The following is a 16,233-nucleotide window of genomic DNA, read 5'->3' on the forward strand; positions in this document are numbered from 1 at the left end:
AAAAAAAAAAACCCTTAACTACCGGCCCGGCTTACTTGGATAATCTTGGTCAAAAAGAAGCGAAGAGTTTATCAGTGGTTATGATCCTTACAAAATTCCTAGAAACAACTGTTAACGGTGTAGATTTGTGGCCTAGCATTACCTGCATGTTGGAACATGCTTTCTTTTTCCCGAAAAGTCCCAACATGGAAGAACGGTTATAAAAACTACAAAAGCAAGAAATCCTTCTTTGTGTAAAGAATTTTTTCCCGAAATCAGCTTTTGGGAACAGAATGTTGCGAAAGCCAAAAGCACTGACTCTCAAAGGACTTCTACCTGAACTGTGGGCTAGAGATGGTGTTCCCGGCCCTCCATGTCTCAACAAGCCAAAGGACATCTAGGTATAGAGCTACCCATTTGCACGCCATCATTTACACATTGATAGTTATTGTTAAAACAATATCTGAAGTGTTATTTGTAAAATAAAATATCTTGCTCTAGATTTTCATACAATATTGTAACATTTTATTTTAATTTTATCTAATAGTGGATGGTACAATAATTACAACACTAACAGAATCAGCACATTTCAGTTGTAGCTATATTCATATAGTAACTATAATCACCCTTGTAGTAATAATAATAATAATAATAATTTCAATAAACAGTTAATGTTCAGTTCCCTCTTCATTTATTCTCCATTCAAAAGGCACAACTGAGTCAGTCACACAGGTTGATAAGTGTGTAACGGACAGTAACAATTTTATCCTGAATAGTTTTTCCTTCCTTAGTCGATTTATTTCCATTTCACATGCATGCAGCTATTGTAAAGTTCAGTCTGTCTCTGTGCGCGTATGTAAAACTCTCTCGAACTGTAGGTTCATTCCAACACTCGGCCCTCCATGTTGACATTTTGCACAAGACTGGGTTTCTTTGATAACAGAAGCAAAGCTTCAGTTCTCTCTGCTCTTAACCTGTTCTTTCAGGATATATCGTGCACGTCGCTCCTTGTTGGATTTTTTTTTACTGAATTACGTCCACGTTGTTTGTTTGATGCCCAATCTGGTTTTTCCATGTCAAATAAGGAAGCTGCTTCACCTGTAAGAAAATCAAACACTTCCATGAAGAAGCCAACTCGAATGTAAGCAAAAAAAAAATTAAATGAGATTCTTAAAGGGATAGTTCGGGATTTTTGACATGAATCTGTATGGCATCCCCATCAATAGTGTCGTGCAAATACACTGACTTACCCCTGACAGCATCCTGTGAGTCCAGTTCTTGTCCAGACGAAAGTAGTCCGGCAAGTTTGTTGGGGTCACGAAAGTAAAACGTTTTTCGTCTCAAAACAGTATGTGTTCAAAAGAGTGATACATTTGCATCACAAAACCGTTGTCAAATAAAAAGTCAGACCTCGAAATCGCTTGGCACTATTTTCTCTCCCTTCTTATCACTGCGCGCTGCCGGCTTCATCCAGCTGCGGCTCCAGCTTCAAGGATAAGCTGGAGCCGCATAAGTAGGAGTCCCGGCGGGTGGTTTGTATTCGATTATATCCCGACCTTGTTAGCTGTCAGATTTATGTTCATGGACCCGGCAAGCTGGTAAATAATATTTATTATTATTTTTTTTCTTTACCAAATTCTAACAGAAAACGAGAGCGCCCGAAAGGGAAAGCTGAGCCGAGCCGCCTCACGGCTGTAATGCAAATTGCTTTCCTCCTCAGTATACAAGTGCGCTTCCATGTCAGGGAAAAAGAAACTACCACTGCTGCCTATGTAGTGCCCTATTTATACAAATAGGAGTCATTCAGGATTCAGCCATGACACGGAGCAAAAACATGGCTGAATCCTGAATGACTCCTATTTGTATAAATAGGGCACTACATAGGCAGCAGTGGTAGTTTCTTTTTCCCTGACATGGAAGCGCACTTGTATACTGAGGAGGAAAGCAATTTGCATTACAGCCGTGAGGCGGCTCGGCTCAGCTTTCCCTTTCGGGCGCTCTCGTTTTCTGTTAGAATTTGGTAAAGAAAAAAAATAATAATAAATATTATTTACCAGCTTGCCGGGTCCAAGAACATAAATCTGACAGCTAACAAGGTCGGGATATAAACGAATCGAATACAAACCACCCGCCGGGACTCCTACTTATGCGGCTCCAGCTTATCCTTGAAGCTGGATGAAGCCGGCAGCGCGCAGTGATAAGAAGGGAGAGAAAATAGTGCCAAGCGATTTCGAGGTCTGACTTTTTATTTGACAACGGTTTTGTGATGCAAATATATCACTCTTTTGAACACATACTGTTTTGAGACGAAAAACGTTTTACTTTCGTGACCCCAACAAACTTGCCGGACTACTTTCGTCTGGACCAAAACTGGACAAGAACTGGACTCACAGGATGCTGTCAGGGGTAAGTCAGTGTGTTTGCACGACACTATTGATGGGGATGCCATACAGATTCATGTCAAAAATCCCGAACTATCCCTTTAAGCAAACTCTTTCATACTCACTTCTGATTTATATAGTCTCTCTCTTTTTTTTTTAAATACAAATCACAAATTTCTCTGGAGTTTTCAGCCTTATTGTCATATTCTCTTTAACCACTCACTTCATTGTTCTTGAAGCATTTGCTTCTCTTTGTTAACATTTTTGTCAATAGCAGAGAGACAGTAGTACCTTTTATCTCATTCTGTACTTGAAAGACTGGAACAACCAAAAACAAAGCAAAAATGAACCATATTGAAGACAGGTTAAGTCTTGCTTACATGAAAGACGGTGTGTTTGTTTGACCCCCAGGTGAAATTATCACGTGACGCCATGTGCAAGAGGTCTATTTGTCCATCTCCGATTTGAACTGAACTGTCTGCCCAAGGGCAGCAGTTCAAACAGAGAATGTCTGGGGTGGGATGGATCTTTTAATATACACCCTGGGTTCTTTTGAGGCAGCAGGAACTGTAAAAGCTCTTCCAGGAAGGGGAGAGGGCATCCAATCATCCAATAGCGTTATTCGCAAATTTGACGATGCCATTACTGGAGTAGGCAGGGTGCAATCCTAAGTGTAGCAGGTGAAGGGGGCTCAGCACACAGCCCTGTGGGGAGCCAGTGCTGAAGCTGAGGAGATGTGGGGTAGAGCCCTGCACTCCCGCGGGAGTCCCGCGGGACCTGCCGCAAACCAGTGCGGCGCGGGACAAATTTTGAAAGCTCATTGCGGGCGCGGGCGGGACCGGAAGTGCACATATGCGGCGCGGGTGGGAGCGGTGACAAGCTGCAGTCCCGCTAACTAAAAATGTGCTTGAAATAAAATTTATAAATTATTAATTTATGTCTATCATATATAATTTGTGCTGGATATTTTATTTGGCATTAATAAAAACATTTTAAGATGCCTAAATTTGCAGAGAGAGTCAGATTGCCAGATTGAGTGAGAAATGGCATCTTAAACTTGCCATTGATCACCCTAACGGGAAAGCCTTTGATCACTCTAATGACTCGCAGTTCACACCCAGCTAGCAAGAGAACCATGAGTGAAGTGATTTACTGCTTGCGTTAGTCTACAACTTTAATCAGAGAGACAGGTTACACAGTGACGGTAGGCTTGACTCAATGCTATCCCAGAAATCCTTCCTGTAATATGCAAATTTGGCTGTCCAATCAGAGGCGGCCAAATTTGCATATTACAGGAAGGATTTCTGGGATAGCATTGAGTCAAGCCTACTGTCACTGTGTAACCTGTCTCTCTGATTAGAGTTGTAGACTAACTCAAGCAGTAAATCAATTCACTTCTCTTACTAGCTCTGCTTTGCAATAAAAAAATAAATAAATAAATAAATAAAACCCCATTGGTACAAAGCAAGCCCATTCGCTTTTTTATGCTGATCAGAGAATTACAATGGTTTCTCATGTGATAAAAATGTGCGATTGGCGATTAAATATTTTAATCGCTTGACAGCACTAATTATTATTATTAGAGACACTACATGCTGAATTCAGAAACAAGGTAAACAATAACAAACGTGAATGTGAGCTGTAGATATTTATGCTCAAATCCACTCAAAGTAGGGGGCGGGGCACCATCACGCTGTGTCAAGACAAGAACTTTGAGAAATAACGCGAACGTCTGCATCATGTGGGATTTGCGGGCGGGAGCGGGACAAAATATGGCAGGCGCAGGCGGGAGCGGGACTGAAAATCAATTTTTTGTGGGCGCGGGCGGGAGCGGGACTGAAAATCAATTTTTTTTGTGGGCGCGGGCGGGAGCGGGACTGAAAATCATAATTCTTTGCAGGCGCGGGCAGGAGTGGGACTGCACAATGCGGGCGCGAGCGGGAGCGGGACTGAAAAATCCGACCCGCGCAGACCTCTAATGTGGGGGGCCTACTCTCACCCTCTGGGTGCAATCAGACAGGAAGTCCTTTATCCAGAGGCAGATGGATTGAGACAGTCCCAGGTCTGTCAGTTTGGACACCAGTCTGTGAGGGAGAATGGTGTTGAATGCTGAGCTAAAGTTCACAAAGAACAGACTAGTGTAGCTCTCCTGCTGCTCAAGGTGAGTGAGGGCAGTGTGGAGAGTTGTGGCTATGGCATCCTCTGGACCTGTTAGCTCTGTAAGCATACTGGTGTCTAACATGAGTGGGAGGCTTGCGATGACGTGAGTCCGGACCAGTTTCTCAAAACACTTCATGATGACAGGAGTAAGTGCCACTGGACAGTGGTCATTCAGGCTGCTGCTGATGGTCTTTTTTTGGCACTGGAACTATGGGAGAGGACTTCAGGCAGGGTGGGATGGTGGACTGGGATTGGGACTGGTTGACTTCTCATGTGATATCCTGTCGTCTGTACACAACATGCAGGCCTTTCAATTACATAATTTGGGCTACACCCTTTATTTCTGAATTTGGGCTTTTTCCATTGAGATACAGGGTAATTTGGGCTTTTCTGCACACGCAAAGTGCTGTTTTCCCAGGGCTCTGTGTTTAAACCTGCTGCTGCTTTTTTAGCTACAAAGTTATGAATAAATAAAGAAATCTATGAATGTTATTTTTACCTTTATTGCAAAATGTCTACAGCATTAATCCCTCTTGATGTACATGATGAAAATAATTAGAATACAGTTAGTATTTAAAAGATGTGTTGGGCCCTGAGGAAAGCCTGGAGGAAAGGAGCCTGGGAATGAAAAAGCAAGTTCTGCACTGTTGCCATCAAAGAGACAAACCTGTAGCAGACCTGTGACACAAAAGGTTTTTCGTCACATCACAACAATTGGCAGTTCAATTCACAGTCTGTAGTCAGGTAAAAGACCTTAGCTTAAATGAAAGGCCAGTGTCGAAGACTATCATCAACAAGAGGACCAAGCTCCAAGTCACTGATTCCACCCACACTTACACAACTGTGTGTATTTATGATGCAAGCTGTATCTTAAATACACACAGTTGTGTCCTGAATAGCTCTCTTTTATTCAGTCTTTTACCCGATTTAAATCATATGACACTCGGTATCAGAGAGATATTGCAGTTGAGGTCAGATAATGTGGGACATAGGGCCATTTTTATGTTTTTAAATGATACAGGAATTATTAGGAGAATTTAGCACAATAGGGTAGTAAACATTCTGGTTCACACTCCAGTCCAGAAGGTGGCGGTAATGCACCTAAAAGCTGTTTGCCAACTGCCATAAAACATGGAAGAAACTTTACCTAATGTGGAAATCCCACTCTGGTCATTGGTACACGAGTCTCACTCCTCCACGAAATCATGGCATGCCGATTGTCACTGATGGAGAATTCGTGCTCTGCGCGAGGCTTACGGCTAGCTCGACAAACCCGGAACAACATGGGAATGGTGCAGATTTCATGTCAGTTACGAGAAATATATGCTAATTCTCACTAATTTCTGTGTTTTTAACGAAGGAAGTCAAGGACACTGGGTTTTATGCAACCAAGTTTATTTAATCAACATTTCGTTTTTGTTTTTTTAACTTTTGGTCGCATATTTTGGGCACTTGACCTTAATTTGGGTACCTACAACTTTATCTGTCGCAGGTTTCATGTAATTGAAAGGCCTGACATGGCTCTAAAAGATGTTTTATTTTACTCCAGGATGCATGACCATCAGAAATACTGGCCAGAGATGATCAATTACTGCAGGAGTCTTAGTCAAGGTGGTTCACTGCTATTTAGCCCCCAATGCTCTCCAAGCTTTAACATTAACAGCCATATGAGCCTTTGCACTCTGGCAAGGCTCCGTGGAACTAGAGTGACTGCCTTTTCTGGTCGCGGCAACAATAATCCTCCTCCCTGGACCTAAATTTATTTTCAAAATCAAACTGAGAATGGGATTAAAGGCCATTTAGTTTAAAAAAAAGTTCCAAATAAATAACTCCCTACAAACGTTTTTAATTAAAAAGCAGAGTCACAGTTGTATTTATTTATTTAAATAAATACCATTTCATGAGCCTGTATAAAAACTAAAAAAAAAAAAAAAAACAACACACGGGGTTGCTCAAAATTCCACAGCATACTTCACTTTGTCTCACAGCACACCAGGTATATACTGTACATATCTAAAATCAACCCTCACCGAACTGATGTTCAAATTATATTTTGTTTGCATTTGTGAATTCATGGAAATGAAACAGATTGTGCAAAATGTCATACCAACTGGATACCCCAGCATCAAACCAACTCGCATCACGGCAAAGTTTGTGGCATCAAATTTTGCGGCACTGAATCGTTGGTGTGGTAACAAATTTTATATTAACTTTAGCATTAATTATACTGAATAGTATCTGTTCAAATCCTGTAGTGTCATGCTTCTCTGTTTAGCCTTGACAGCTGTTTTTTTTTTTTTTGTGTGTGTGTGTGTGTGTGTGTGTGTGTGTGTGTGTGTGTGTGTGAGAGAGAGAAGCTACCAGTGTTGTGGATACAGCAGACACAAGGAAAACTTGGTACCGTACAGTTTTTCTCAGCAGCATTTGGGAAAACAGATCATTATGAAATGATGGAAACTATGATGATAAATAATCTCTTGGAAAGACAGGAAGCTGACCAATGCTTAGAAGTAGCTATGGGAGAACCCATGTTAGTGACAACCTGGGCTTGTGATTTTATGGGACTTTCATTAAATTATACAATAAAGAAATATTTGCTTGAGCATTATTCAGGTGTTACTAGCATTTCTATTATTAACAGGTGAATTTCCACCACACTGGCTACAAGAATCGATGTCGGATCGCACTGTGATCAAACTTGTGAGTTACACCACTACTCCACGCATCACTGGCAAGAAGAAACTGATTAATTGGAGTTACCTTCATCTAATCATCATATTTTGTTACTTAAAAATATACAATCTTTATAATAAATTGATGACAAACTCACAACCAAGGAATCACCACTGTTCCTGACTTCCTCTCTGTTTCCCAGCTCTCCCTGGCAGGGTCCGAAGTGTGCACCTACTGGAATAATCTCCCCCTTATTAAACACTCCCAGGCCTGCATCAGGAATACTGGACTTCTGGATTTCTAGCCCAGGAGGAAGAGTTTGTCTGGCTCGGTCAGGGACTCCCATGGGAACAGGAGTATCTGGGATGAAGACAGGTGGTCCATGAACCTCACATTTGTTGAGGAAGAAGGATTTGCAAACTTCACAGTCTGGGAGTAGAGAAAACACAACAGGAAGAAATGAGGCCCAGATGTGTGTGCAATCTGTGTGTCTATCTAAGACCATAGTACTGTATAAAGATTAGTCTAAGAAAGCTTGCCAGTAAGGTTCACTGAGCATCTGGTTGAGACTAGAGTTATCCATCAGGACTGAGATCTCACAAAACACAAGGTACATGACTACGAATTTTTTTACTTCCTTGTGGGAGTAAACAAGTGGTCAGATATGAAACTTGCAGGGCAAAATAAAACAATGTTCATTAACACAAGTGTGTGACACTGTGTGATGTATTTACAGCATTCTTAGGACCTGCCTGGTCAGGGTCATTTTAAATTCAGCTACTTGTTTGCTCATCTTTTGGGAAACTGAATATCCCAAATTTTTATGAAAATCACATGCAGGTACAAACAAAATTAACTGTCCACACAGTAAGTAAGTAAATAAATAGATAGTCCAATGCACATCTCTATTTGAGCTTGCTGACAATTCTGGCATTTCTAGATCTAGGAATCTTTTTTTTTTTTAATTAAAATTCACACCTAGTGGCAATTTAAGCATAACCAATTTGCTGAAGAAGAAACCAGTAGAGCCAGAGGGGGAGAACTTGCAAAACTTCACACAGACAGCAACCTGAGCTTAGAATCGAATCCAGGACCCTGGAGCTGCGCCACTGTGACGCCCCTAAATCCGTACACAGATATTTGGACTCTTGTCTCACACTCGTGCTTATTGAACATCCCATTCCGGGCATACTGAGGGGCATACTCTCTGTCCCCTATTAAAAATCACAGCTGGTTGGGGTCTTCGGAGAGCTCATGCATGTGGGGAAGAGAGCACATAGCACTTTCCTCCAGGTTTTGCCATCCTGTGACACAGCATGAGCTGCATTTGGAAAAGAGGAGGTTGATGGCTTTACATGTCTTGGAGGAAGCACACGCCTTCACTCATATGGTTAAAGAGACCTGGCTGGTGGGTGGATACTAGCAGGTGACCACATTGGGTGGGGACAAACAAAAACAAACAAACAAAAAAAAACTATAAGGCCCAAAAAAAAAAAGTGTAAGGCAAAAAAAAAAAAAGGTGTGTTTTTTTCCGGTTACGTAGATTTCAAAACTAGGGTCGGTAGGCAGGCATTTTTTTTTTCAAGATGGCTGCCATAACCTATATTTAGACAGGAATAATTTCACAAAATATAATGAATTTCTTTGCAGGTCACCTGAGTTACCACCTTCTGATGAATCTGATGCAGCATGAGACACCTTTTAACATGAATTTTCCTGTAAATATAACAGCTCAATACACCATGAGAGCAGCCCCGCCCCTCTCTGCTCCTTGAGTGCAGCCCCGCCCCTCTCTGCTCCCTGAGTGGAGCTCGTCGCCTTGGTAACGGCGCTCAGGTGCAGGGAAAAGACACAATATAACAAGCAAAGAGCGCTTTTTCTCAGAGTTCCCTCTCCTCGAACAACGCTGATTTACACGGAAACGAAAGGAGCTATTCACAAAATTCTTTCACATTGAGTGCTACAAGGCTCTCATGAACACATTAATGTAATTTTTTTTATCCCTAGTGTAAAAAATGAGGCCACTAGAGCGAGTTAAAAACAAGTGACTTTTCTGATTTTGCAGTAAAAGCGCTGCCACGTTTATAATGTGAGTCTATGGGGCAGCGCGGCTGTCCTCTCCTTACTTTCAGGCTTCTCATTCAAAAACTGTAAATCCTATCGCTCAGGTAGACACTTTTTTTGATTCACACAATGTGTGACTACAATGTTTGAGAAAATTGTGTGTAGAGTGAAAATTGTGGCTGAGAAAACAGTTTAAATGGGAAAGTTAGAGCTTTTTTTTTCAAGCTGCCTCCACTCTAAACTCCTGAGCCCCACTGGTGTGTAACGCCATAGACACCCATTATAAAGCCTGAATTTCTCCAGATGTGCTCATGGTGTTTGATCTGTGACTGATCAAAAAGTATAGAACCTAGCAAAAAAGTTGAATGCCAGATCCACACAGGAGAATTTTGTCTCCGTTTTAAAGTTTGAATCATGTCTCTAGGTGAAAGACAAAATAAGCATTATCTCTGCTTCTGTTCCCTCCGACGGCCCCGACACACTACTGCCTCCGCCGAGTGCGCGCACACACCACATGTCAGGGCCGCGGATGAGTTACTCTCCCCTGATCAACGAAGTCTGCGGGGAATTTGTGGTTATTATCGGTACAAACAGCGCGAATCACAACTTAAATGAGTGCGGTTCAGTTTGACATTGTCAGTCCGTTAGATAAACATTTAATTTTATTAAAATCGAAAATTAATATTTAGAGCCTGTGGGCTACAAAAATAAGTCATGAAAGTAGCCGGCTGGACTTAATTGTGTAGTCGGCTGTATGGCGGCAGCCGGTGCTTGTGGAAAGCCCTGATTTTCCCAGTGAGTGACAAAAACTTCCGGTTCACGCGGTTGGGTTATATGTAAAAGTCGCGACTGGGAAAAAAAAGAAAAAAAAGTTTAGGGTCAGGCGGTACGGATTAGGGTCGGTCGGGTAACCGGAAACACATATTTTTTTTTTGGCCTAATCTTCTAATGTGGTGAAGACGTTAGGACATGTTTATAGGACATGTTTGTCGGTTGTTGCCCAAATGAGGATGGGTTCCCCTCGAGGTTTCTTCCTCATGTCGTCTGAGGGAGTTTTTCCTTGCCACCGTCGCCACAGGCTTGCTCATCGGGGATAGATTAGGGATAAAATTAGCTCATGTTTTAAGCCGTTCAAATTCTGTAAAGCTGCTTTGCGACAATGTTTATTGTTAAAAGCGCTATACAAATAAACTTGACTTGACATGTTTATTTAACATTTACGGAAGGAGACCCAGGTATCAGTCAGTAAGCTTCCCAAGATGGAAGAGTCTTCAGGACAGAAGACTTTGTGCTTTCTGGTTTCTCAGGTCACAACAACAACCTGCATTTGTTTTTGTCTCAGAATAAAACACAGGAGTGGCTGGAGAGAATGACAGACATTCTGTAACATTAAATGTAAACAAACAAATAAAACATGCAATGCATTATTCATTAATAAGTTAAAAATTGTAATTGTAGGCAAATCACTGTGGTATGAGGGAAATGATGCACTTTGAGCCATGCTGTTATATGAAAATAAATCACCCGGCACAGATTTTTATACAACACCATGACCCATCATGTGATATTCCATACCAATTTGGTTCAGGTTAACATATTTTTATAACAACTAATGTATTTTAAGGAAATAAAGTTTCTCTCACTCCTTGCTACCATATTACACTCTTGGTAAACAAAGTTCCTACTTTATCAATAAAAATATCAATTTGTTGATTAAATTATTAGAGACTGAAGCTACATCCCAAATGTACTGTATTGCACTTTTAGTGCACCAGATAGTGTGTCGGGCAGAATAAGCAGTGAGTGTTACTGAGCACCAGAGTGGCCTGATGTCTTACAGAGATAGTCTTTATTGTCAGGATCTTCCACTTTAACAAAGAGACCTTCAGGTGGGTTGTCGAGGTCGTCTCCATGGTTGTAGATTTTCAGCTCCAGTGTCTCCTCTTTCTTCACACGGACTTCTGACGTCCCTCCATCCGTTGAGGTCTCCGTTTTCATGTCTTCGCACAGCTAAAGATCAAACAACAAGTCTGTTAGGGTGGGACGGTATCCATCACACTCGGGAAGGTGCTGCTCTCATTTCTCAAAGCATAGCTCATAGTTTCAGAACAGGCCTAGTTAATCTGTGACAATCCAGAGCCAAGGCCAGGGAGCAGACGAACAGGCTAAACTGGCTGTCTGCTAGCTGCAGAGAGTCATCGCTCAAGTTCCACTATATCAAGACTGCATCTGTTCCCCGAGTTTGTTCTCATAATCCAATTAATATAAAATTGGATCATACTGACTGCCCAGCCACTGAACGCGCCTTTGCTCTAAAAGGTAGGACTCTTAAATATTCAATCTCTTACATCTGAAGCACTAACTGTGAATGAACTTATTACTGATCAGGAGTTTAATGTATTGTGTTTAAACAGAAACATGGATTAAGCCAAATGAGTGTAGCATTAAATGAAACTACTCCTCCTGGTTACAGTTATATACACACCAGCCTCACCTAACTGGTAGAAGAGGCGGTGTCGCAGTTATTTGTAATGATTATCTCGGCATAACACAAAAACCTGGGCAGTTAGTATGAAGAACTTCAAATGTATTGAATTCATGTTATGCATTACAGTTAAATTATGTTAATTACTGTTAAAGATTGCATTTGGTACACATCTGCACTGTACCGAAAGTCGTGTACCAAAACGGTCCGTTACGAATACCATTACAAGAGGGTAAACTGGAGCACAGCAGGAGACAGACATAAGAAGCCGTTGTCTCCAATCAGCCACACCTGGTCCTTTCCTGGCCAGGTATTTATCACCACAATACCCTCCAGGCCTGTAGCGGGTGAGCACACACACTAAGGCCCTGTCCACACGGCAACGGATTCAGGTGACTCCGATACAATTGCTTATCGTTTAGGCCTGGCGTCCACACGGCACCGGCGTTTTGGGTGCCCAAAACGCAATCTTTTTGAGAACGGGTTCCAGAGTGGAAAGATCTGGCAACGTTGCCGTTGTGAAGTCGTCTGGATGAGTAGAACGGATGTGTTTACGATGACGTCACAACCACATGACTGTGAGTGCTTCACGCCGGGTAGAAGTGTAACGAATATCACCAGGAAAAAGCCTTACAGAGCACTAGTGAGAGTGAAACACAAGCTTGGATATTATTATTATTATTATTATTATTATTATGTTCAGTGTTAGTTCACAGTAGTAATGCAAGAAGCAGAATAGTGACAGTAGTAGTGAAGCAAAAACATGCAATTGTACAAACACTGCAGCTCTACAGCAAAATATTCATTTATGAAATGGTCTGATTCTTAACACCAGTAGTGCCAATGATCTTCTCATTGCGATGTGAGTTGTCAACAAATCCTATAACCTGGTTCATGAAACGCGCTTACAAAATATTTTCACTGTGAATATTTATTGTGTAATGGTGCAATCCCGCCAGCAAAAATAGGGGAAAAAAGGAGCGATCTCGCCTCTTCAGATGTTGATTTAAGTCCGACAATACATTCCTCAAAAAGGGCGTAGAGGAGCAAATTAATCCAATTTATTCCAGACCATTAAAGACGCCGCCTTCCGCGTAGAATCATACGTCATCCTCGCTGCCATATTGGATAGGTCAAAGCGGAGAATAAAGATTAGCTACGTTTAACTGTACCAACAGGTTTTCTGTCCAAACGAGATCACATGGGATTACCTTTCACAGGTGAGACTGGAAAAATACTTTTCATTGTATTTGGTTATTATAATGTAATTTTACGAACAGATTTTCCTGACTTTGTGGCTAATATGAAGTCTCGCGCATAATAGTTTATGCGCATGCGTCGTTACTTCTTCTATTGTTCTGGTGTCTCTGAAGGGACCGTCTTACAGCGCCCCTAGAGGTGTGGCATGTGTATTGCATCGTTTTCAGCAAGCGTTGCGTTGCCATATGGACCTGATATTTTACTGATTGTTGCCCATTTGGACGCGATATATTTTTAAATAACATCTCGTTGCCGTTGTCGTGTGGATGTAGCCATAGTTTCACTACCACTAGAAAGCAGAGATGGGAGAGAATGTAAACACCTAAGCCAAATGATGTTCTTGAATATGCGAAGGAAATCAGGAAAAACAGCTCTCTTTGGTCAACTGAGGCAAGACATAGACCTAGTTTACCCAGCACCCCTTAGGTATTTTAAACAACCAAAATCGAGCATTGGCCTAAATTAATCATTAACAATAAACATTCATCTCATTAAGTATTATTTAAACAAAAAAAAGTCGATGTAACTGTAAGACTAATATGAGTGTGTGTAATGTAGTGCAGAAACTGAACTCCTAAACTAGTAAATAAGAATGACGCAATCCATTCTCCATTTTCTCTTCTCATGTTACAGTCAGCCATGCATCGGAGCCTAACTTTTTTTTTTAATTGAAGTATATAAAACAGGCACAATCTAACAAATCCACAAAAATCAGGATAACAGATGAAGAAAATACATGGATGTAGACAAAAATAAATTAAGCAGAATAACTAGGCCTATAAAATTAATAAAGCAAACAGGATAAATAAAAAGATAAATAAATAAAAGACAAATAAAAAATAAATAACCTCAGCAATGCAGATGTTAGATATGCATCGTAGCCTAACATAGCCTACAGAATATTGTGTGCGCGTCACCTACTGGTGCATGTAGGATTCAGAACACAGCAGATGATTGCAAAGTTATAATCTGATTCAACCATACGTAGCCTAGTACCAGACAGCAGATTCTTCACCTCTAGCACTGATGTTGCCATTTAGAAGTTATTTGCATTGTTGTTCGATTTACAAATAGTATACTGGTCTTTAGCTGCATATTTTTACTTTACAAGATAGGCATCAAGTACATTTTACGCGGTTTTAAGTGCATTTTGGGCTGGAAAAAAGTCAGCAGTATCTGGCAACACTGGTTTCTGTTTACAGCGCTGACTCAGTTCGTGCAATCACTGGTGCTGCATAGGCTACCGTGTAAGCTCAGTCAGTCAATTTCAGCGACAAATTAAAAATGGAAGCGGACGAATTGGTTCCTAAAAGAACTAGTAAGGGGTCAGTCATCCGGCATTTTTTTTGGATATCGTGAGGAGGACGTGGAACAGCAAATGCCAGTTTGTAAAGCGTGCAAAAAAACAAACAAACAAACAAAAAAAAACAGTATCAAAATCCAGGGCGGCACGGTGGTGTAGTGGTTAGCGCTGTCGCCTCACAGCAAGAAGGTCCGGGTTCGAGCCCCGGGGCCGGCGAGGGCCTTTCTGTGTGGAGTTTGCATGTTCTCCCCGTGTCCACGTGGGTTTCCTCCGGGTGCTCCGGTTTCCCCCACAGTCCAAAGACATGCAGGTTAGGTTAACTGGTGACTCTAAATTGACCGTAGGTGTGAATGTGAGTGTGAATGGTTGTCTGTGTCTATGTGTCGGCCCTGTGATGACCTGGCGACTTGTCCAGGGTGTACCCCGCCTTTCGCCCATAGTCAGCTGGGATAGGCTCCAGCTTGCCTGCGACCCTGTAGAAGGATAAAGCGGCTAGAGATAATGAGATGAGATGAGTATCAAAATCCTCGGGTCTTGAAATAAACGCACATTAGTCATGAACAATGGTAACTACTCTCTTGTGTTATTTTTGACAGAAGTAAAATTCATACATGAAAAATTTTGGCGAGTTGATTTTCTGTTTGGCTAGTTACTTTGGAAGGTAACTAGTCCGGCTGGCTGCTGAAAAAAAATATATGAATTTCGAGCCCCGTCTCAGCACCTGTGTGTCCGAAAACGGAGCTTTACTTCACTCTTTGCAAGACAATATTAACAGTCAGGCTACTAAAGTTGAAGCACTATCTACTAAAGTGGACACTCTTCAGGGGTCAGTGCGTCAAGTTAAAAAAAAAGATGCTAACAACTGCATTGATGAGCTGGACAAACTGCAATTAAAGACTGACAAACTAGAAAACAGAGGGAGGTGAAACAACATCCGAATAGTCAACCTTCCTGTGGGTGCTGAGAAAGAGGATGCCGTTGGGTACCTGAAAGCCATGCTGCCGAGGTGGATCCCTGGGCTGGAGACGGGCGCCATGATGCCCTTGGAGATAGATAGAGCCAATCAGGTGTACATTGCAAAGTCCTCCCAAGCCAGCACGATGATTTTCCGACTTCTTCGGTATCCTGACCGTCAAGCAATCTTACAAGGCGCAAGGAAGGCCAAACCATCGCTCCCAGATGGCACACGCTTGGAATTTTACGCCGACTACAGCGGAGGCACAACCCGGAGGAAAAACACCTTCAAAAGGCATATGAGCCCGCTTTCACCAGCGGGGAAATGACACCTTTTTGATGTACCCGGCAACTCTGCAGATCGAAGTCCACGGAACAAACAAATCATTCAACTCCCCTGAAGAAGCGGAACGATTTCTGTCCAACTATGAACCAACGGTTGATAGAGTAACATCATCTGCCGAAATGGAGAGCTAAGGTTTGATGCATCTTATGTGCATGTTCAGTTTGCACGCTGAACGGCGAATATAGTGTAACTAAACTTTACAATTGGTCATAGTGAATATTTTGAGGTATTTGCATATTAATAAGAGATCATTTTCTGTTTAGTATCGAATTGAAATGCCTGGCGTACATTTAATTTTGAAGTGAAACAAAACGTCTTTGGATCGATGGTTTTATGTTTTGTTAAAGCAGCAGGCTCTTAATCCCCGCCAGGCCTTTTTATTTTGTGGTACAATTAGAATACACTTGGTCAGTTTTGTGTGTTTTGTTCAAGGAAGGGAAGATAGGCATAAGTTCATTGTTAATAGACTTTGCTTCATGAATGTCACAGACGTTAGCTATAAAGGGGGTCAAGGGAGGGGTGGGGGTGTGGCAGTGACCACACATGAACCAACACTTGTAATTTTCTTTGATGTCAGTTCACTGAACGCGTAATTTTTGTTTCTAATCAGGATGTTTCTTTATACAAT

General features: G+C 41.7%; 1 protein-coding gene across 3 annotated transcripts in view; it reads right to left on the reverse strand.

The window, feature by feature from the left end:
• LOC132871004 (gastrula zinc finger protein XlCGF26.1-like) overlaps positions 1-16,233 on the reverse strand; it is an 89,511-nt gene that overhangs the window by 19,834 nt on the left and 53,444 nt on the right. The window contains exons 2-3 of one of the 3 annotated variants that reach the window (XM_060905146.1): positions 11,096-11,267; positions 7,351-7,622 (exon numbers count right to left, since the gene is read on the reverse strand). The exons of 1 other annotated variant lie outside the window; for it this stretch is intronic. In XM_060905146.1, the coding sequence (XP_060761129.1) occupies positions 7,351-7,622; positions 11,096-11,255 (432 nt within the window). In that variant the 5' untranslated portion in view covers positions 11,256-11,267. Of the gene's footprint in view, positions 1-7,350; positions 7,623-11,095; positions 11,268-16,233 lie in introns of those variants that run through there. One more of the 3 variants, XM_060905147.1, reaches the window with a different exon arrangement.

The sequence above is a fragment of the Neoarius graeffei genome, chromosome 22 (genome assembly GCF_027579695.1).
Source record: "Neoarius graeffei isolate fNeoGra1 chromosome 22, fNeoGra1.pri, whole genome shotgun sequence".
In the NCBI taxonomy this organism is placed as follows: Eukaryota; Metazoa; Chordata; class Actinopteri; order Siluriformes; family Ariidae; genus Neoarius; species Neoarius graeffei.